The sequence below is a fragment of the Salvia splendens genome, chromosome 8 (genome assembly GCF_004379255.2).
Source record: "Salvia splendens isolate huo1 chromosome 8, SspV2, whole genome shotgun sequence".
Lineage (NCBI taxonomy): Eukaryota > Viridiplantae > Streptophyta > Magnoliopsida > Lamiales > Lamiaceae > Salvia > Salvia splendens.
Genome location: NC_056039.1, coordinates 2,725,255 through 2,746,607, shown reverse-complemented (window position 1 = coordinate 2,746,607; position 21,353 = coordinate 2,725,255). Strand labels below are relative to the sequence as shown.

Here is a 21,353-nt window from a genome sequence, read left to right as displayed (position 1 = left end):
TATATTATACTATTATATTGAGAAATATTATTGAATTGATTAGAAATGTTATTTTTAAAGCTGGTGCACACATGTGGACCCCATTGAAATGTATTTAAAATGACTAGGGTAGTTCATGAAATAATATTTTAGTGTTATGATTGGCTGTAAATTTCACCAACTATTTGGAAGCTATCGACGAATGTTCTTCTACTCTAGATCGCATTATTGGTCGTTTCATAACATGCTATATTTAGAGTATTTGGCCAATTATAAATTAAATTTGTATTTAACAAAAATTGAATCTAAGATGACTACCAAAATATCTTCATGAACAACAGTATTTTAGTTTTAGATGACATCTTGAATTGTCTAACTACATCAAAACATCATCATTCATCACAAAATATATATAAAAAAAAATCAAATTCAGTCATCAAATCAATATCGATCTAGTTTACTAACTTGCTATTTTAATATTAATTTTGTCATGTCATCTTCGCATCATTTGAAATTGTCACTCACATACCATATACATGAATACAATTTTTATATGAGATTTTGATCGTGAGAAATTTGTTATATTACTAAAAATTCATGTATTTCTCACTATATCAAAAGTTAGTCGTAAAATTTTAAATTGATGTATAGTATAGTTAACATATTTTTCGACTATTGCCTCTTTTTTTAAAAATCTTTTTAGTGTGGATACATTGTGCCCTACACTCATTGAGCCGCCACAATAGTAAGTTTCGTTAATTTGACATAGTTGGTTTAATTTGACAAAATGTACTCTCTTAAATTGTTTTCTTCTGCACTTAATTTTAAAAGTATTCAATTAGTTAAGACAAAGTCTAAAAAGACAACCGTTAATATTTAGCAATTACTACTTCATACTTTTATTTTTTTCAACCTTTCAATTCAATTATCATCTTTCAAACTTATAGTAGTATTGCTTTATTCAATTGTTTCTATAAATATTTTCGTGTACAATTTATTTTTCTTTCATCCTTTAACACTTGATGTCATGATTTAACTGTTAAAGCAAAAATTTTATGATAAAATTAATACAAATTAAATAAATCGGAATATAGTATACTTCCTCTATTTCCGTGTGTCAAATAAAAAATGCGATTTAAAGAGAAAGTAAAATCCATAGAGTAATCAAAATTAAAAAAATTAAAGAGAATTGATTCGTTGCAAGTTGAAGAAAAAAGTCGTAAAATTTAATGAGCCATAGCATTTTTCCAATTATTATCGCAATCTTCTGGAAGGCTAAACATATAAAGTTAGAAGTCTACCTTTGACCCTACCACAACTGGATAAACCTCATTTTGTTTTCAAATTAAAAGAGCGGACTTTGAGGAATTATGGTTACATTCGCATGTTTAGATTATGAAATGCTCCATCTTTGAATCGAATCTTGATGTCACATTGAGCTTGCATTGTCCCACAAAATATCATTAACGAAAAATATAGATGAAAATTCCAACTTCAGCTACTGCCAAACAAATCTTCTTCTCAGTGTACACACAGTGAGAGCATTGCTGTGTGGAAAAAAGCAAGCTTAGAAAAGTTGAGGTTCCTTTTTATAGTGGACAAGTTATTAGCTCTGCAGCTCTTTCATGCTCCTCTCTCTCTCTCTCTGAGTAAGTTTTTTGTCCAACTTATTGATGATGATCTGTACCAAGATTGAATTTTTATTAGCATATGGGTTGGATTAAACTAGTATTATATGCTGCTTTGCTCTTTCATGGTTGTGTTTGGTGATCTTTATGTTGTGTATTAGCTTTATTGAAAGAAAACTTGGCTGTTTTTGCTTTATGATTATCATAATAGTTATTCCAACTTGGCTTTGCTGAAATCTCAAGCATTTGGGGATACTGTAGAAAAATGAAAAAGCAGGGATAAGATATTTGATGCTGTGAGCTTTTTTTTCTTGTATACTGTGTGACATTTGCTTATATGTAGTGCTGAACTGTGTGTAGCTTTCATGTGGGAATCGATGAAATCAGTCTAAACTGAGTGAAAAGGGGGATTTTTAGTTGGATTAAGATGGCGTCGCCGCATGCTGGTGAAGAGAAGGCTGCTGCTGCGGTGAGGTCCCTGAGCCGTGGATCTGCCAGCAGGCGGATCAGCTTCGCCTCTGTGAGTACGAAGAGCTGGGCTTCAGCTAGTGTGAGGGAGGTTTTCACTGCCCCGGGGCAGGATGCTTTTCAGAGAAGTGGGAGGGAGTATGATGATCAGGATGAGCTTATGTGGGCAGCCATTGAGAGGCTGCCGACGTATGACCGGACGAGGAAGGGGATTTTGAAGCAAGTTATGGAAGATGGGAAGGTTGTGAGGGAAGAGGTTGATTTCGCCAACATGGGGGTTCAAGAAAGGAAGCACCTCATGGATAGTATACTTAAAACGGTTGATGATGATAATGAGAGGTTTCTTATGAGGGTGAGAGAGAGGACTGATAGGTGAGGCGACATTTCTCTTTATCTCTCATTCTTTGATCAAGACATTGAAACTCTGATTCTTGTTTGTATAGGGTTGGAATTGATGTTCCGAAAGTAGAAGTTCGCTATGAGCATTTGTCGGTTGATGGAGATGCGTATGTTGGATCGAGGGCGCTTCCAACTCTGTGGAACGCTACACTGAATACGGTTGAGGTAATTGGATTTGATTCTCACTGTTTTCTATCTCCTTTTATGTACAAAGATAACTATAGTTCTGAAATCTCCAGATAAATATGTTTCTTATACTCAAAGATTTTGATGTATGCACAGGGAATTTTCGAAAAAATCAAGCTCATTCCATCGAAGAAAAAGTCTATCAAGATACTGAATGATGTTAGTGGAATTGTGAGACCTTCAAGGTTGGTTACTACAAGTTCTACAACTCATAGATGTTAAAAAGAGATTAAGTCTCACCACTATTTATAGAAGGAATTCAATTTACTCATTCTTTTGTGCATTGTATTAGGATGACACTGCTCCTCGGGCCTCCGGGCTCTGGGAAAACAATATTGCTCAAGGCTCTTGCCGGAAAGCTGGAGGAAGATCTCAGGGTATGTGACTATTCCTCTTGTTCCTACATTGCCATTTTCTTCGTTACCAAAGTCACTTTTCCTGTTTCATTTGGATGATAGGTGAAAGGAAGAATCACTTACTGTGGTCACGAGCTGTCAGAGTTCGTTCCTCAGAGGACTTGCTCGTATATCAGCCAGCACGATCTTCACCACGGGGAGATGACTGTCAGGGAGACGTTAGACTTTTCAGGGCGTTGCTTGGGAGTTGGAACCAGGTACGACCTCCTTGTAGAGCTGTCCAGGCGAGAAAAGCAGGCGGGAATCAAGCCCGACCCTGAGATAGATGCGTTCATGAAAGCCACTGCAGTTGCTGGCCAAGAATCGAGTCTAGTAACAGACTATGTTCTCAAGGTTTGTTGCTTCTTGTTGTTTGAAACTAAGCAAAGAAAAAGTAACTAATCCTATAACTATAAGCATAGCATTGAGGTAAGTTTTCATGATTGCAGATTCTTGGATTGGACATTTGTGCTGATATATTGGTGGGAGACGAGATGAGAAGGGGGATATCCGGTGGACAGAAGAAACGGCTCACAACTGGTAAAACATCGGGTTTTTCCAACTTGTTCTGAGCTATGGATTTTCCTCTGCAACTGCATTGTAGTAATGTATTGAATTATGTTATTTTGGGGTGATGTAGGTGAGTTTTTGGTCGGGCCAGCGAAAGTTTTCTACATGGACGAGATCTCAACCGGTCTTGACAGCTCAACGACATTCCAAATCATCAAGTACATGAGACAGATGGTTCATGTCATGGATGTGACTATGATAATTTCCCTCCTCCAGCCTGCACCAGAGACATTTGAGCTCTTTGATGACATTATCCTGCTTTCAGAAGGGCAGGTCGTCTACCAAGGCCCTCGTGAGAACATCCTCGAGTTCTTTGAGAGCACTGGATTCAAGTGCCCGGACAGAAAGGGAGTGGCAGACTTTCTACAGGAAGTCACTTCAGCAAAGGATCAAGAGCAGTACTGGTGCAAGAAAGACGAACCTTACCAGCATGTCTCCGTGGCTGAGTTTGTGGAACGCTTCAGCACTTTCCACATCGGGCAGAGAATCTTTGACGAGCTTGCAGTCCCTTATGATAAAACTAAGGCCCATCCGGCTGCATTGGTCACTGAGAAGTATGGTATATCCAACATGGAGCTCTTGAAGGCCAACTTGTCGAGGGAGTGGCTTCTGATAAAGCGGAATGCTTTCTTGTACGCATTTAAGACGTTTCAGATAACTGTGATGTCACTAATTACCTTCACAGTGTTCTTTAGAACGGAGATGAAGTCTGGCCAGCTAGCTGATGGGGGAAAGTTTTATGGAGCACTGTTTTTCAGCTTGATCAACGTTATGTTTAATGGCACGGCTGAGCTTGCTCTTACTGTTCTTAGACTTCCAGTGTTCTTCAAACAAAGGGATGCTCTGTTTTACCCTGCTTGGGCCTTTTCTTTGCCAATTTGGCTTCTCAGAATCCCCATTTCGTTTATGGAATCATTCATATGGATTATTCTTACCTATTACACAATTGGATTTGCTCCTGGACCTGATAGGTATGTCCTTTTGATTCCCTCTCTCTCTCTCTCTCTCTCTCTCTCAATGGGAAATAAGTTCTTACACGATATGTTTCAGGTTCTTCCGCCAGTTTCTGGCCTTTCTCGCGCTGCATCAGATGGCCTTATCGCTATTCAGATTCATTGCTGCACTTGGAAGAACACAGGTTGTTGCAAACACTTTGGGAACCTTCACTTTGCTAATGGTGTTTGTTCTTGGTGGTTTCATCATTGCGAAAGGTTAGTGTTTATCTTCGAGTTTTAGTTGTACTCTCCAAATGTATTTGCATCATATATCCTACTTCTCAGATGACATTGAGCCATGGATGATCTGGGGCTATTACATTTCTCCTATGATGTATGGCCAGAATGCTGTAGCCATCAACGAGTTTTTGGATGACAGATGGAGCACTGTAAGTTTGTCATGCTATTCAGTAGAATGTGGCAAAAATTATACTTGTATTGATATCTGGCCATCTTGTTTCGTCTCAGCCAAACACGGATCCGAGGTTTAATGAACCAACGGTTGGCAAAGTCCTTCTTAGGATGAGGGGCATGTTTGTTGAGGATTACATGTTCTGGGTATGCGTCATTGCTCTCTTCGCCTTCTCTATTCTCTTCAACGTCTTCTTCATTGTGGCGCTGACATACCTCAACCGTAAGCATTGCTTCTGTCCTTTTCTGCACACTGAAATCTTCATCTGTCGTAACGAATTGGCTCAAAACTCTTTTGCAGCCTTCGGAGATTCGAAATCTCTTATCCCGGACGAGAATGCCAATAAGAAGAAGAGTCTTTCCTCTCATGGAAGCTCAACAACTTCTGCAGGAAAAGAGATGGCTACAAGGAATCAATCTGTTGGAAATAGTTCTACTGTGGATGGATCCAGAAAAGGAATGGTGCTCCCCTTCACCCCGTTGTCACTAGCGTTTGAACATGTGAACTACTACGTTGATATGCCTGCTGTAAGCCCCTTTTCTTCTAATATGATCCAAAAAAGAAAGATGCATCACTAGTTGATCAAGGGTCTAAACTACTATTGTTGTCTGTTTCTTTAGGGAATGAAGAAGACCGGGGTTGAAGAGACGCATCTGCAGTTGTTGAGAGACGTCAGTGGGGCATTCAGGCCAGGCGTGCTGACAGCACTTGTCGGTGTCAGTGGGGCGGGCAAGACCACACTGATGGATGTCTTGGCTGGAAGGAAAACAGGCGGATACATTGAAGGAACCATCAGTATCTCCGGCTATCCCAAAAACCAATCCACTTTTGCCCGTGTCAGCGGTTACTGTGAGCAGAACGACATCCATTCTCCACATGTTACCGTCTATGAATCTGTCGTGTACTCTGCCTGGCTGCGTCTATCTCCAGACGTGGACGAGGAAACACGCATGGTATGCAAAGTTAATCTCTTTTTTTATCTGTGTGGGTTTGAATGAGAACTACCTTGATTTGATTTGATTTGATTTGATTTGTTTTGTTTTAGATGTTTGTTGAGGAAGTGATGGATTTGATAGAGTTGAACCCACTGAGGAACGCCTTGGTTGGCCTTCCCGGAGTAGACGGTCTGTCGACCGAGCAGAGAAAGAGACTGACCATAGCAGTGGAGCTCGTTGCCAATCCATCCATAATCTTCATGGACGAGCCTACATCGGGCCTCGATGCACGAGCTGCAGCCATTGTGATGCGGACTGTGCGCAACACGGTTGATACCGGACGAACTGTCGTCTGCACTATCCACCAGCCGAGCATAGACATCTTCGAAGCCTTTGATGAGGTAGGGCTAAATATTTTCTTTTTTTATAGATTTTTTACTAGAGTTCTGAACCGGCCTCGTGTCGTTGTCGTTGTCGTGTAGCTGTTGTTGATGAAGAGAGGAGGACAGATGATTTATGGAGGGCCTCTTGGCCATCACTCTCGCTTGTTGGTTGAATACTTTCAAGTAAGTATTTATGCTCTAAATTTGAGACTATTATTATCAACATCAAATACTCCATTATTTCGCCATTAAACGTCTCATTTTTCCATTGCGAGATGTTCATCATTACATGTCTCATTTCAAAGATATATGAACTAAGCATATGCTGTTATTTATTCTACTATAGTCTGTACCTGGGGTGCCTGAGATCAAAGAAGGCTACAATCCAGCTACTTGGATGCTGGATGTCAGCACTCCTGCCATGGAAGCTCAACTCAACGTCGACTTTGCTGAAATCTACGCGAAATCCGAACTCTACCGGTATGTAAGAATGCGTTTAAGCGCGAGTTCTTGCACGTTTCACCCCTTTTGTAACACGAACTTCTTCACAGGAGGAATCAAGAACTCATCAAAGAACTCAGCACTCCGGCCCCGGGATCACAAGATCTGCATTTCCCGACCGAATACGCGCAGCCATTCCTCACCCAGTGCAGAGCTTGCTTCTGGAAGCAGCACTTGTCTTATTGGAGGAACCCTCAGTATAATGCCATCAGATTCTTCATGACATCAATCATCGGGATCATTTTCGGGATTATATTTTGGAACAAGGGGGAGGAAATGTGAGTGGATTTTCTCGTTATAACATATACTCCATCTGTCTCATTCACAACGAAACATTATTTTTTCAGCACGAATTTTATACAATGTTGTTTAGTGTGTTAAGTGCAGAGTTGTCACACCCATTTCATTCGAGTTTTATTGTCTGAACATAGGTCGAAGCAGCAAGACCTGATGAACCTGCTCGGAGCCATGTACTCGGCAGTCATGTTCCTCGGTGGCACAAACACGTCCGCCGTCCAGTCCGTGGTGGCAGTGGAGAGGACCGTGTTCTACCGCGAGAAGGCAGCAGGGATGTACTCTGCATTGCCTTATGCATTCGCGCAGGTACTGATATAGTGGTTTCAGTTCTCGCTCTGCACAGGTATCTGTTATATTTAATTATTTCGTTTGCCAACAGGTGGCGATCGAGTCGATCTATGTTGCGGTCCAGACGTTAGTCTACAGCTTGATCCTCTACTCGATGATCGGGTTCCACTGGCGAGCGGACAAGTTCTTCTGGTTCTATTTCTTCGTGTTCATGTGCTTCATCTACTTCACCTCGTACGGGATGATGCTCGTTGCCCTCACCCCGAACTACATGATTGCTGCCATTGTGATGTCATTCTTCCTCAGCTTCTGGAATCTCTTCTCCGGCTTCCTAATCCCGAGAACGGTAAGCATCACACACACGCACGCTCTAACCAACTGTGCATGCTATTAGGCCAAACTCGGGTTTGATGATGTTTGTATGTTTCTGTGTCTCAGCAAATTCCGATATGGTGGAGGTGGTACTACTGGGCGTCTCCGGTGGCATGGACGATATATGGGCTGATCACGTCGCAGGTGGGGGACAAGAGCGACGGCATGGTGGTGCCCGGGATCGATGATCCGGTTCCGGTGAAACAATATCTGGAGGATTACCTAGGATTCAAGTATGACTTCCTAGGTGCAGTTGCTGCTGCACATGTTGCCTGGGCGATCCTCTTCTGCCTCGTTTTCGCCTACGGGATTAAGTTCTTCAACTTCCAAAGGAGGTGAAGGGATTTGGTATACAATGTAAGGATTCAACTTCAAGATTTGCTGCACGGATCATCTGCCAGTGTAAAGAACAGAATTTTTTAGCACAGTTTGTTTCTCAGATTTTTCTTACAGTTTTATGGTGTAAAGATAGTTACACTTCTTTTTTCTGTTTCTGAGTTTAAAGTATATGTTATGCCTGTTTGATCAGTTTGTTTCCCATATTTCTTACAGTTTTTTATGTGAAGACAGTTACACTTGTTTTTTTACCTTTTTTGGTTTGAGTTGTAAGCTGTGTATGCCATTTTCTTGGATTGTTATATGAGCCAAATTTGTGTATTGATCAGATCTTTACTTCATTGCAAGGATACAGATGAGTTTAAGTTCTCTGAAAAATTACAAAATTCTGATCAAATTCTAGTCCGTCCTATAATTTTAAAGTCGATCATAAAACTATTAATTTAACATTTTTCTTAGATTCTACGAATCTAATTTGGGTGAAAGTGTTTTAACGTGACTTCCAGAAAGTTTACAAAGTCAAGATCACAAGTGAATTTTACATTTTCCTAATATATTTAACAAATAATCCAATAGCGTCATTAATTTGAACAATGTGAGAATCAAATCAACATTATATTACAAATAAAAAATCAGAATATTTCATCACGAAGAAATTGAGAAAAATATAAAACTTATGCTAATTTTAGAAGTTGAAGTACGAACTAGAACTTGACAAAAATTCAATGAATATTCTTTGAATAAATTTTGATCTATTTTGTTGAATGTTAAAATCATAGTATCCCAAAAGGTAAAAAAAATAATGTTTTAAAGTAAACAAAAGAAACCTACATTTATTTTATTAATGATCAATCTAATTATTGTTTATATGTTCTCTATAAACCTCTGAATCTTATAGCAGAGTCTGAAACCATCGTAGGAGAGAGAAATGAAGACTCATTGCTGGGTTCGAGCTTCTGATTCTGATTTCACTGGCCCACTTCCTCAACCTCGAAGGCATATACATCTCTCTCTCTCTCTCTAGACATTTCCCGATCACATAAAAATTGAATCTTGTTCCATTTAATTACTCATGTGCGTGTCTCTTGGAAATGCAGTGGGCACACAGCTGTGAACATCGGCAAGTCGATGATTGTATTCTTCGGTGGCCTTTTAGACAAGAAATTCCTAAATGACGTCACAGTTTATGACATTGGTAATATTTGTGCCAATAGTGATTACTTGTGTTTTTGTCCTGTAATCTGCTATTGAGTGCATTATCAAATGTAAGTACTGTGAATGTTGATTAGAAGAAATATTTATGGAATTTTTAAGTTGAGATGCTTTTATGCTGTTATAGATTGAGGGTGACACTAATTTAATATTGAGTGTGTTGAACAAAGGCTAATGTGGAAATCGAGATGGAGTATTTCTGTATTCGACATTTGGATTCGAACACTGGTACATAGATGAGCCTTTTATATTGAGTACATATAGCTCAAATTGATATCCAGGACATGAGAGCACAAAATCGAGAGCATCTTATCCTTCGTCATTCTTCAATTGGATGAATTATATCTGAAATCTTGTGTGGTTTACGATAGACATTGTCTTGTCTTAAGATATGAATTTTCCCTGTTACAGACAACGATATGTGGTTTCAACCAGAGTTCATGGACAGTGGTTCTGATGGGAATACGGGCCCAAGTCCACGTGCTTTTCATGTTGCTGTTTCAATAGATTGTCACATGTTCATATTTGGTGGGAGGTCTGGTGCGAATAGGTATCTAGTAAATTACGGTTCTGAAGCATCCATGTTGTATAATTATTAATCACTTAGCTTGTTTAAATTGGTTTTACTCATATGTAAATTTGATATACAGGCTTAGTGATTTCTGGGTTCTGGATACCGGTGAGCTTTTTTCACTGCCTCTTTGGATAATGAGCTGACAGTGGAAACCCGGCATGGTGATTCTTAATTGATTCTTGTTGGTCAGATATTTGGCAGTGGTCACAACTGACCACGTTTGGCGACTTGCCTTCACCTCGGGATTTTGCAGCTGCTTCGGCTGTTGGAAACAGTAAAATTGTGATGTATGGGATGATTCTTTCTTGCAGCTGATTATTTGGATTCTTACTCTTGTTATTCAAATTATATTGTTCGGACGCAGGTTTGGTGGCTGGGATGAGAAAAAGTGGCTCTCAGATGTCTATGTCCTAGACACATGTAATTTTAATGTTTATGTGATGAAATTTTGTTGTGTTTATACTATTTAGAATGATTGCATTGCACCATAACACACTGTTGCTTCTTGCACAGTTACACTTGAGTGGATGGAGTTATCAGTTTCAGGGACGATACCTCCACCGAGATGTGGCCATTCTGCTACAATGATTGAAACACGGTTACTCATCTATGGTGGCAGAGGTAATCTTCGATCCTCTTATGCAGGAGCTGGAAATTGTATTTTCTGCCAATCTGTTACTAAAAGGTTAGAGCTTTGGGAATAACGCTGTGTCGTTATAGAAGCAAAACTCTTTACCTCCAAAAATAGGCAACTGGTTGTTTTTCTAGTTCATTCCTGCCTTTTGAATGTAAATACTGCTCAGACTGAATTGAATATATTTGTGATACCCCTACTCTGTTACTCTCTGTTCATGCTTGAATGCTTTAACTTAGTAACCAAATTAGTGTTAATACAACCTAGTTTGCAAAAGCAACATTAATATGCATGAATATTTTTAGTAAATTTTCTTCCCTTCCAGGTGGTGGGGGTCCAATCATGGGTGATCTATGGGCTTTAAAAGGACTCATTAAAGAAGGTACATCATTTCCTCTTCATTTCAATCACATCATGTTGTAGAAGGAAGATAAATGATTGATGAGTTCAAGTGAGGCCTCGTTTCCTCATTTTATTTTCCGTTGTGTCATCATCAGCTAGAAGTTTTAAAATCTGGTACATACATAGTGTAGTTATTGTTTCCTATTTGATATCATTGACAAATTGGTGTTTCGAGAATACCTCGTGTATGCTTGACCGATTTCCTGATGGTTGGGTGTCTCTTGTGGAAGGAAGAGAATGAACCACCTGGGTGGACCCAATTAAAGCTACCAGGACAAGCTCCTTCACCTCGTTGTGGACACACTGTGGCTTCTGGAGGGCCTTACGTAATTCTCTTATCTCTTTTCTTTATCAAGACCCCACGCTTTCTGTAGCTCATGTGCTCATTAGGCTAATGGAACTGAATTCAACAAAGCATTATCTGGTAGTAGCTCTTAGATCAATAGGTTATTGTATCAAATATCTGCTTCAACTTGCTGAAACAAGTGTCCGAAGGGGCATTATATGTTGAAATATATGGATACTTAAAGATTTCCTGACTATGCACTCGTTAGTAAGGCTATTTGAGCAAGCATGGTAGTCTTTTAAATCTTTTGTATTAACATGCCTATCCCATAGTTTTTTCCCGGATTTCCTTAATATTTATGGTTGGAGAATACTAACTGTTATATGTGACTCTATGAAGATGGCATTTGCTAATGCTCTGAGTCAAATATGGTTTTGTCAGTTTGAGTATTATCATCATCGTTCTCATATATCATGCTTATTAATGGACAACTTTCCCCTGATGCAGCTTATGTTATTTGGAGGGCATGGAACTGGTGGTTGGTTGAGCCGTTATGATGTTTATTACAATGACTGTGTTGTTCTAGACAGGGGTGCGTTCATATTCACCATTTTCCATTCTAATTATTATCGTGTTCTTGGATTCTCTAATTTTGTTAGCCTTGCCTTAATACTTGTTCTGTATAACGTAATTTTTGGTCGTTGTCTCATGTTGAAGTTGTGCATCTCTATAACTCATGCAAAAACATGAAACCAAAAATGGGGAAATTTTCAAACAAATACTGACATTCATCAGTGGTTTTAGCATTTTTGCCACACAGTTGATCTTCCATGAATCTTAATTTGATTCTTCCCATGAGTTTGAGCTGTGACAGTACGCTAATTTTGTCTCGTCATTTAGTGTCTGTGCAATGGAAACGGTTGCATATTATCAATGAACCCCCGGCTGCTCGAGCATATCATTCTATGAACTGTGTTGGTTCTCGGTACCTCTTGTTTGGTGGCTTTGATGGAAAATCAACTTATGGTGATCTATGGTGGCTTGTACCTGAAGGTATTACTTCCTTTCCATTTATAGAAAGTTCTCATAAATTAACATCATTGGTGTTTGATAGCGTTGATTGGAACTTTCTTCATCACAGATGATCCTATTGCAAAGAGGTCTGGAATATCCTCTTCTGAAGTTGTTCCAGAAAGAGATACAACCGTGGAAGAAAAGGTGTGTGAAAATACAGCAATAACGAAAGAGGCAGTAAATTTATGATTGTGTGTAAGAGAACATAATGCAACCATTTCTTTTGCAGGAAAGCCAAAGAGAAGGAGATGCAATTGCAGAGTTGCAGAAACGATTACAAATATCGGGTTTACTTTCAACTTCTGTGCACATTGTCGATGAAATGGAAGACAAAGAACTAATCCAACAAGCGTTAAGAGTTGGCGGTAAAGATGCTGTCGGTAATATGCAGGTTTTTTTTCTAACATCACATTTGTCTTAGTAGATTTTAGCATTCCAGAGTTCTTGCCTTATTTCCCGACTCTATCTTCGTAAAAGGCTGTGCAAGCACTCCGAGACCACTGGGCGAGATCTGCTCCAGAATCCATAACTTTGAAGGAGATTTCCCCATTACTACATGATTACCAACGGCTGATTACCCGCCATCATATGTGAGATTTGTCTCTTCTCCTTTACTATTTTGTCCACTGAGACGTGAACTGCAAAGTTTCGTTAATGGAGTGAAATCTTTTAATGAATGAATTTATCTACTAAATGTTGTTCCGGTTTCTTTTTCTCTTGGCAGAGGAAAGGTTGGATCTAATCTTGATGAGCTTGTGGGACTTGGTTTCGCTGGAAAAGGTGCACCGTTTCGCTTCTACCACATAAAAACTGCTTCTCAGGTACAATATATAGTACTCTCCCTTTTTGTTCGTACGAACTTTAAAGCTTGTCTCCAACATGTGTGTTTTGTTGTTTTTATACTTTTCAGTTTCGCCTGAACGACATCCCGAGTTTATTAGCAGAGTACAAAGAGCTTGTCTCATCTACAAATATAAGTTGACAGACAGCACCCAAATCGGATGCTCTATGCAGCAGCCCTTGTTCGCGTTGAGATGAATGTGCATTTCTGCCATTGGCATAGAAGAAACAAGGGCGAAAATCGGGAGGTTTGTACTTCGAATTGCGTATTAATTATAACTATTTTCACATTCAGTTCTATCCTTTTCTTCCTATAAATGATTTACTACCTGAGAAATCACCAATAAATCTATACTACCAAGCTTCCTATGCATATTTGGCTCTATTCGGTTTCGTGATTGCTAATCTTGGTCACATCTACTATGAATTGTATTGAAATTATAGAGTAGTTTTGTGTTGGATCAAACTCGTCTTCTGATTATGTTGCACCAAGTTTAGCATGAAATTTTTTAGGCATACTCAGAGAAGAGTGAAAATTTGATGGCATTCGATTCAAGAAAAGTTCGAAAAAAATCATAGAATTACAATGCTCAAGCTTTTAAGTTGGCTATCTTGCTGAGTTCTTCCAGCTTTCTCATCCTGAATTTCTCACTTTCATTCAACAGCTGCAAAAAAAAAGACAGCAGAGAGAATAAGGTAAGCCCGGAAAAGATTATTCGATAAACACTCCTTTGTGTTCGATTTTAGATTGGATTGAGCATCTTCCGCGTCCCCATCTAGGGTCGCGGGATTTGCTTTATTTCTACTTTGGTCCAATTTCCGTTTGAAATTTGTGGTTTTACCTCCATAAGGGATGTGGTGAGTTGAGATCTTTCATTGCTCTTTTCTTGAAAAGCCTCCATTGCTTCTTTGTATTCTTTTTCCTAAAAAAAGTGTGGCAGAAAGAAAATAAAGTTAAAGAATTTGTTTTATTTTCAAGAATGGTCAAACGGAGAGTGTTATAATTTCCTTTTTCTTTACTAAAGAACGAAAGAATGTTACTTTTTTTTGGCAGATCTGGTGAAGGGATTTGAGGTCACGATTAGCTACTTCTAATCTTCTTCTTACATTGGACACCTCTTTTCTCATTGGATCTGTCAACTCTTCAAGTTCCTAATGCATTTACACACAGAAATAAATTGGCAATTAAGATTCTTGATGTCACAGTCATGTAACTATGTAAGAATGCCCGAACCAATAGAAAACGGAATGAAATTTTGAATAAACTCTAGTTTCTTGATCCTTCCTCATTTAAAAACACATTTCCAAAGTAGGAGTAATTTATATGATCGAAAAACTTCTCAAAAACCGTAAGATATTCTGAGATACTGGACTTTTGTGGTGAAATTCAATTGATTGTTAATAAATTCATGTTATTTTACCAAATGCACCTAATGGAAATGACAAATCCAAACTATATGTTAACTAACTACACTAAAGAGTAAAGTCCCAAAATTCGATTAGAAAAAACTTAATCATTGAATAATAGTAGAATGGAATTGAGGGTAATCATTAAAAAGGCAGTATGTATTTCTAGATTTCAGAAGTTTCACATCCAATTATGTGACACGAAATTCTAAATATTCCCCATAAAACATCAATTATGTGACACGAAATTCTATATATTCCACGTAGTTCAACCGTAAATTATGTTATAACTTAAAGCATAAATATTAGCGTTAGAATTTAGAAGACATTCATTAAAAAAAAGAGTGATGCTAAATGGCCATAATGTGGCCGGTCATAAAAAGTTATTTTAGTCCATTTACATGTATAAAAAAATTAGAATTATCGATATAAACTTATATGTGTGTGAATGGACTTGTGAGTTGATACTTATCTTTGAATTCCATTACGTAAAACACATTAATATCACGAATTACTGTATACGTTGAGCAATAATCAAGAAATGACAGTAGTAATAAGTTGAGCAAAAACTACGAAAGAACAACACTAACATGTTGAGTAACATATAATGAAGATGATATAAAAGTAAAATCAAATAGTATTAAACCAAAATTTTGAAAAAAAATCAATTTTTTTTGTTATTTACTTAATTTATGGCTGGCCATAATGTGGCCGCATAGCTTTATTCAAAAAAAAACTAATGATATAGTGAGAGTGTACATTGGTTCAAGAATCATAAGCTTCTCAACAAAGTTTTTAAAATCAAAACAACAACTAAACAATATTTTAGTTGATTGATTAATCCTAAAAGTGAGAAACAAAACATATAGAAAAAAGTGATTAAAATCTAATTCTCAAATTTGACTAATTAATGGAGTAATATAAAAAATCATAATTTGAACAAAAGAAACATTACCGCCCAAACTTGTGTCAAACGCTTGGCCTCTTCCTCTGCGCGGGTGATCTGAGATTCAAGCCTCTCTCTCACCTCCATTTTCCTCCTCTCGATCTCCTCGTCTCTCGCTTGATAGCTCGCTATCGCCGTCTTCGACGTCTCGTCCTCCTCCCCGTCGCCCGCCGATGATCGGCCGCTGCTACCAATGCTCACTCCCAAACTCTTCTTCATACTAATTTCTTTTTTATTTCCCTCTTTTGAAACAGAGATGCCTACCACTGCCCCCTTTTTATATTTGAATTTCCCTTCTATTTATTCATACGCCATATTTTGAAGAATTTCCTACACTTTTTTTTTGTTGCTTTTGCTTTAATTCTCCCTCCATTTCTATTCAACCTATTTTTGGTAAAAACAAAACAATAAAAGCAACAATGTTTCTTTGTCACACTTTATTATTATTAGTATTACTAAATAAAGCTGAAATCTTTATTCTACTCTCAATACTTGTAAACAAATTAATTAATTTAATTATGAAAGTGATTGGGATGAAGACGTGATTATTTTGGGAAGTGTTTGTTAGGTTGAAATATTTTGGTATGAATGTCATATGTTGGTGACATGATGGCTTTCTTCCTTAACTGGCGGCAACGTCACGACGTGATAAATCACGATCAATTATCATCGATCTCACCAATCCATCATTATGTAATTCAAGAATGCACATGCTGTACTGTGCTATTAAGATCCGAATCCATGTATTTTTTTTCCAAGTAGAAAATTCACAAGGACATTTAAGTTCTTGAAGATGTTTGCCAACAAGTTTTAAATTCTTGAAAAACATCAAAATTTGTGATTTTAGAGTGTTGGAGAGTGATTGCAATGGAGCACAATTGAAGAAGACGAAAGAAGGATGATGAACGCACTCAATTGACAGAGAAGAAATCTTGTATTTCTTGGTGTGAATGTCACGCCCGCATTTCCTAAGGATAGGAAGTACGGTGGACCGCGACTAGGGGAGGAACAAAGAAGCGGGGAAGAAAGGGGAGAACAAGATTATTTGACCCAAAAACATTTATTAAAAGAAGTTCACTTCAAAACATTGTACTAAGGTTAAAGTAAACAGAGTTTAAATAAAAACATTGTATCGGATTACAAAGCAGCGGAAAAGACCAAGAGACAGATGATGCCGGGTATGGCGACACGACACCATCCAAAAGACAAAGTAAAACACTGATTTGGCTTTCACTGCTCAACATCCGTCATCCCCATCGCCGCTCAACCTGCACATTAAGAAAACAACATGCAGGGCTGAGTACTTGTTGCACTCAGTGGACACACGCCAAAAACAAGGTTTGTCATGCCATAACAGTGTAACATTGGGGTTTTGAGTGTAATGAAAATCGCCCAAGTACACAAAAATATATTTCATAAACTCGACTGCGCAGTCATTTTCAGATATTGCCACCCTTATCCCCACCATCATACACTATCTGATCCAACGGTGACAAGGGGCGTGGCCACACCCCAGGTCATCTAGACCGGCCAACTTGCTCTCAGATGGCTCCCGGTCTCGTGTACACTAGCCTGAGGGTTCGCAGCCCAACAGACCCGAATTCGATTAAACATATGTGGTAAACCACTTCAGATAGGTTTCAAATCAAACAGTTGGCAAGACAAGCAATTCACCTCCATAAACATTTCCGGAAAGAAGTCCGTATTAAAGATAACCCACATAAAACAGTAGGGTAGAAAAGCCCACCTCGATTGCTTAGCTTTTAAAAATAGTTCCCTTCAACCACACTTTCCTCGTAAAAGATCACCCTTTTTGAAAGATAAATAAATCATGATTAGAGTCAGGGTAGACGATGTTTAACGACAATGCATGATTCCTACTTGGATGACTTCAACATCTAGCACGTTACACGTATACACACTTAACAACATCTCATAAGCCAATCACACAAAAACACACGCCCGAAAACACACCCCGCACGCACCCGACACGCATACGACGTACCCAAAACGCGCACACGACACACACACAACACTCATACTCCTGGCATACCCTTACTGTGCAACGGCTCACTCGGCTCGGAAAAGGTTCGGAAAAAGCTCGGAAAAAGGATCGGCGTCTCGGCCTGGCTCGGTGTCTCGGCCGCCTGGCTCGGCACCTCGGCCGGCTGTCTCGGCCGCCTGGCTCGGCACCTCGGCCGACCGTCTCGGCCGCCTGGCTCGGCACCTCGGCCGCCTGGCTCGGCACCTCGGCCGACCGTCTCGGCCGCCTGGCTCGGCACCTGTCTCGGCACATGGCTCGGCCCCGGCTCGGCACGGCTCGGCACCTGTCTCGGCACATGGCTCGGCACCTGGCTCGGCACTGGCTCGGCGTCTGTCTCGGCACTGGCTCGATCATGTGTACACCCGTTTTTCCCCAACCAACGATTCTCAAACCCTATACGACAACCACACCACACATTCTACATCCCAAAACACACCCAAACACCTGGGATCAACCCTTCAACACTCTCCACCACACTGCCCTAGGCCGAACCCTAAAACTCTCGGCCAACACACACGAAACCCTCGAACCAAACGCTGATTCCTCCGAGCCATCTCTTGGCCAAACACACCCAAAATCGAAGCACTCAGACACACCCCCATTGCACACACATACATCACCCAGAACACACAACTCGCAGAACTGCGCAGTTTACTTGCGAAAATCATAATAAAATCATACGACCTCCAAAGAAGCTGAAATTTACACACCACACCCAAGACACATCCAAGTTTATACAGTTAAAATTTCGTATCAAAAGGAGATCTTTTGCTCAGTCAAAAAGGGGTCGGAACCCACTGTCAGTTATCACCGAAAACATGTTCAACACAAACACATAGCCACAAATCCTATTCGACATCTAAACCATCCAAAAACGTCCTACATGCATGTTTTTCGAAATTATCATGAGTTAGGGTATCGGGTTACCTTTCCCGGATAGTTCAACGTAATTCACACGCTTTACTTCTTCTTCCGACTCCGATTCACAACGAGAGTGCGTAACACCTTGAATAATCCACCATTCGATGAGAGGGAGTGAAAGAAAAAGATGAGAACCGAGAGGGAGAAAGGAGAGAAGCTTACCGATGAGAGAACCCTTCGAGAGAGATGAGAGATTGAGTGATGAGGGAGGGAGAGATTGAGAGAGAGTAGATAGCCACGGTTGTGAGGAGTGGGAGGAGGTTGAGAAATTAGTGGGAGAGGGGGGGGGGGGTTTTCGAAAAAAACAGAGGAAGAGGGAGAGGAAAAAAAGAATTTAGTTAATTAGGATTTTAATTCATGATTTATTAATTATCCCAATTATAAAATGCCTAGGTAAATTATATCCCATCCACAACAATAAAATAAATCAATTAAGATTTTCCACACCATGTTTTAAACAAGAAAACACAAAAAGATCAACCATTAATTAAACGAATAAAAATTCAAAAAAAAACATAAACATATATTTTTTCGGATGTTACATTCCTCCCACCTTAACAAAATTTCGTCTCGAAATTTGCCTAGATTACTCAAACAGTTCTGGAAACTTCTCTCTCATTCTATCTTCTGATTCCCATGTTGCTTCTTCGACTCCATGATTCCTCCACCGTACTTTCACCGAAGCAATTGACTTATTCCTCAATTCTTGCACCCTTCGATCCAAAATGGCCTCGGGCTTCTCCTCATAACTTAGATCGGGATTTAGGACCATCATCTCTTCCTGGTGAACTATGTGTGTGGGGTCAAACACGTACTTCCTCAATTGTGACACATGGAAGACGTTGTGCACATTCCCAAAGCTTGGTGGTAGGGCCAATCTGTATGCTACCACGCCGACTCTATCCAAAATCTCGTACGGACCGATAAATCGGGGTCTCAGTTTTCCTTTCACTCCAAAACGAGTTATTCCTTTAGAAGGGGAAACTTTCAGAAAGACCTTTTCTCCGACCTCGAATTGTAAATCGGTCCTTCGAACATCCGCATAAGATTTCTGCCGATCCTGTGCCTCATTGATCCTCCCACGGATTTGTCGGACAATCTCTATCATCTCTTCTACAGAGTCTGGTCCGAGAATTCTTCTCTCACCCACTTCATCCCAATAAAGTGGCGATCTACACTTCTTTCCATACAATGCCTCATATGGAGCCATCTTGATAGTCGTCTGGTAACTATTATTGTACGCAAACTCAACCAATGGCAACACTTCTTCCCAACCCCAGCCTCGATCAAGCACCACGGCTCGTAGCATATCCTCTAAGGCTTGTATTGTTCTCTCCGACTGCCCGTCGGTTTGTGGGTGGAAAGCTGTACTGAAATTCAACTTAGTCCCCAACTCGCGCTGCAGGCTTGTCCAAAATCTAGAAGTGAATTTAGCATCGCGATCAGATGTAATTGTTGCGGGTACGCCATGCAAGCGTATAATCTCCCGTACATATACTTTAGCCAACTGGTCGGACCCATAAGTAGCACGAACCGGTACAAAATGTGCAGATTTGGTGAGACGATCTATGATCACCCAAATCACAGTGTTCCCTCGCTGGGATCTTGGCAGTCCTATCACAAAGTCCATTGCAATATGTTCCCACTTCCATTCTGGAATCTCGAGGGGTTGCAATCTCCCATAGGGCCGTTGGTGTAGTGCCTTTACTTGTTGACATGCTAGGCATCTCTCCACAAAAGCTGCAACATGCTTTTTCATACCGTTCCACCAAAATTGTCTTTTCAAGTCTTGATACATCTTGGTGCTTCCTGGATGAGCAGCGTATGGGGTTTCATGTGCTTCTCTCATGATTTCCATCCTCAGGCCTTCATCCTTAGGCACACACAACCTTCCCTTGTATGTGAGACTATTATCTGCTGCCTCACGAAAATTTCCGAGTTCACCCGTCCTCACTTCTGAGCGAAACTTTTCTAGTAACGTATCTCGCCGTTGAGCTTCCACAATTCTGGCTCTTAAGTCGGGTTCCATCACCAACGTGGCTACTATTCCTTCCACAGTCTCGGGCATTCTCACTACTTCCAAACGCATCTTACTGAACTCTTGGATTAAACTCTCCTCGATAGTAAGAAAGGTGGCCAGCTGAGATTGAGACTTCCTACTAAGAGCATCGGCCACTACGTTTGCTTTTCCCGGATGGTAATTTATACCACAATCGTAGTCCTTCACCAACTCGAGCCACCTACGTTGGCGCATGTTCAACTCCTTTTGCTCAAAGAAGTACTTTAGACTCTTATGGTCCGTATATATCTCACAACGGACTCCATAGAGATGATGTCTCCAGATCTTCAGTGCATGTACCACGGCTGCCAGTTCTAAGTCATGTGTCGGATAGTTCAGCTCATGGGGCTTCAATTGTCTCGATGCATATGCAATCACTTTCCCCTTCTGCATAAGCACACATCCAAGTCCCACCTTCGACGCATCTGTATACACCGCATAGTCAGTCTCTGACTCCGGCACAGCTAGAATTGGTGCGGTGGTCAATTTCTCCTTCAACAACTGAAAGCTCGCCTCACACTCCGGTGTCCAATTCATCTTGACTCCCTTTTTCAGTTGTTGAGTCATTGGCCTTGCTATCTTCGAGAATCCCTCAATGAATCTTCGATAATAGCCTGCCAGTCCTAAGAAGCTTCGAATTTCATTTTGTGTAGAAGGCGACTTCCATGCCTGCACCGCTTCCACCTTGGCCGGATCTACACGAATTCCATCTGAAGTTACTACATGTCCAAGAAAATTCACTTCCTTGAGCCAAAACTCGCATTTACTGAACTTGGCATATAGTTTCTCGTCCCTTAGGGTTGCTAGGAC

The 21,353-nt window shown here is 40.1% G+C and overlaps 3 protein-coding genes across 6 annotated transcripts; 2 read left to right on the top strand and 1 right to left on the bottom strand.

Moving 5' to 3' along the window:
- Window positions 1–1,346: 1,346 nt before the first annotated feature.
- LOC121744291 (pleiotropic drug resistance protein 2-like) lies at window positions 1,347–8,472 on the top strand. The gene is made up of 20 exons (XM_042137780.1): window positions 1,347–1,628; window positions 1,968–2,447; window positions 2,519–2,639; window positions 2,757–2,845; window positions 2,953–3,037; window positions 3,119–3,409; window positions 3,505–3,595; window positions 3,696–4,596; window positions 4,676–4,836; window positions 4,906–5,009; window positions 5,089–5,254; window positions 5,333–5,559; window positions 5,653–5,985; window positions 6,078–6,368; window positions 6,450–6,533; window positions 6,697–6,830; window positions 6,902–7,129; window positions 7,283–7,454; window positions 7,528–7,782; window positions 7,875–8,472. The coding sequence occupies exons 2-20, from the start codon at window positions 2,035–2,037 to the stop codon at window positions 8,145–8,147; spliced, it is 4,419 nt and encodes a 1,472-aa protein (XP_041993714.1). The 5' UTR covers window positions 1,347–1,628; window positions 1,968–2,034; the 3' UTR covers window positions 8,148–8,472.
- A 537-nt stretch (window positions 8,473–9,009) lies between these two features.
- Window positions 9,010–14,431, top strand: LOC121744135 (protein GLUTELIN PRECURSOR ACCUMULATION 3-like). 4 transcript variants are annotated; one of them, XR_006038491.1, is made up of 18 exons: window positions 9,010–9,140; window positions 9,242–9,339; window positions 9,768–9,906; window positions 10,007–10,035; window positions 10,121–10,217; window positions 10,295–10,350; window positions 10,444–10,551; window positions 10,890–10,946; window positions 11,201–11,292; window positions 11,760–11,844; window positions 12,153–12,305; window positions 12,394–12,470; window positions 12,556–12,717; window positions 12,804–12,916; window positions 13,051–13,147; window positions 13,237–13,414; window positions 13,832–13,862; window positions 14,221–14,431. XR_006038491.1 is itself a non-coding variant. In XM_042137575.1 (16 exons), the coding sequence occupies exons 1-16, from the start codon at window positions 9,073–9,075 to the stop codon at window positions 13,306–13,308; spliced, it is 1,503 nt and encodes a 500-aa protein (XP_041993509.1). In that variant the 5' UTR covers window positions 9,010–9,072; the 3' UTR covers window positions 13,309–13,538. The 4 variants fall into 4 exon arrangements, 1 of the variants encoding a protein (XP_041993509.1); XR_006038492.1 differs by lacking the exon at window positions 13,832–13,862; XR_006038493.1 differs by lacking the exons at window positions 13,832–13,862; window positions 14,221–14,431 and having other exon boundaries at window positions 12,556–12,706; window positions 13,237–13,278.
- LOC121744136 lies at window positions 13,693–15,799 on the bottom strand. The gene is made up of 4 exons (XM_042137577.1): window positions 15,529–15,799; window positions 14,208–14,318; window positions 14,009–14,089; window positions 13,693–13,831 (listed from the first exon to the last, which is right to left on the bottom strand). Exons 1-4 carry the CDS (start codon window positions 15,736–15,738, stop codon window positions 13,757–13,759), a joined length of 477 nt encoding a protein of 158 aa, XP_041993511.1. The 5' UTR covers window positions 15,739–15,799; the 3' UTR covers window positions 13,693–13,756.
- Window positions 15,800–21,353: the final 5,554 nt, after the last annotated feature.

What these genes read in the sequence shown, in the direction of transcription:
- LOC121744136 (XM_042137577.1), bottom strand. Translation starts at nt 15,738, where the DNA reads ATGAAGAAGAGTTTGGGAGTGAGCATTGGTAGCAGCGGCCGATCATCG. An exon ending in GTTTGACACAAGTTTGGGCG is followed by an intron (nt 14,319 to 15,528) that starts GTAATGTTTCTT and finishes TAAATGCATTAG; the next exon opens with GAACTTGAAGAGTTGACAGA. An exon ending in ACCAGATCTGCCAAAAAAAA is followed by an intron (nt 14,090 to 14,207) that starts GTAACATTCTTT and finishes CACTTTTTTTAG; the next exon opens with GAAAAAGAATACAAAGAAGC.
- LOC121744135 (XM_042137575.1), top strand. Translation starts at nt 9,073, where the DNA reads ATGAAGACTCATTGCTGGGTTCGAGCTTCTGATTCTGATTTCACTGGC. An exon ending in CGTCACAGTTTATGACATTG is followed by an intron (nt 9,340 to 9,767) that starts GTAATATTTGTG and finishes TCCCTGTTACAG; the next exon opens with ACAACGATATGTGGTTTCAA. An exon ending in ATGCTGTCGGTAATATGCAG is followed by an intron (nt 12,718 to 12,803) that starts GTTTTTTTTCTA and finishes TCTTCGTAAAAG; the next exon opens with GCTGTGCAAGCACTCCGAGA.
- LOC121744291 (XM_042137780.1), top strand. Translation starts at nt 2,035, where the DNA reads ATGGCGTCGCCGCATGCTGGTGAAGAGAAGGCTGCTGCTGCGGTGAGG. An exon ending in TGTTGGTTGAATACTTTCAA is followed by an intron (nt 6,534 to 6,696) that starts GTAAGTATTTAT and finishes ATTCTACTATAG; the next exon opens with TCTGTACCTGGGGTGCCTGA. An exon ending in TGCCTTATGCATTCGCGCAG is followed by an intron (nt 7,455 to 7,527) that starts GTACTGATATAG and finishes GTTTGCCAACAG; the next exon opens with GTGGCGATCGAGTCGATCTA.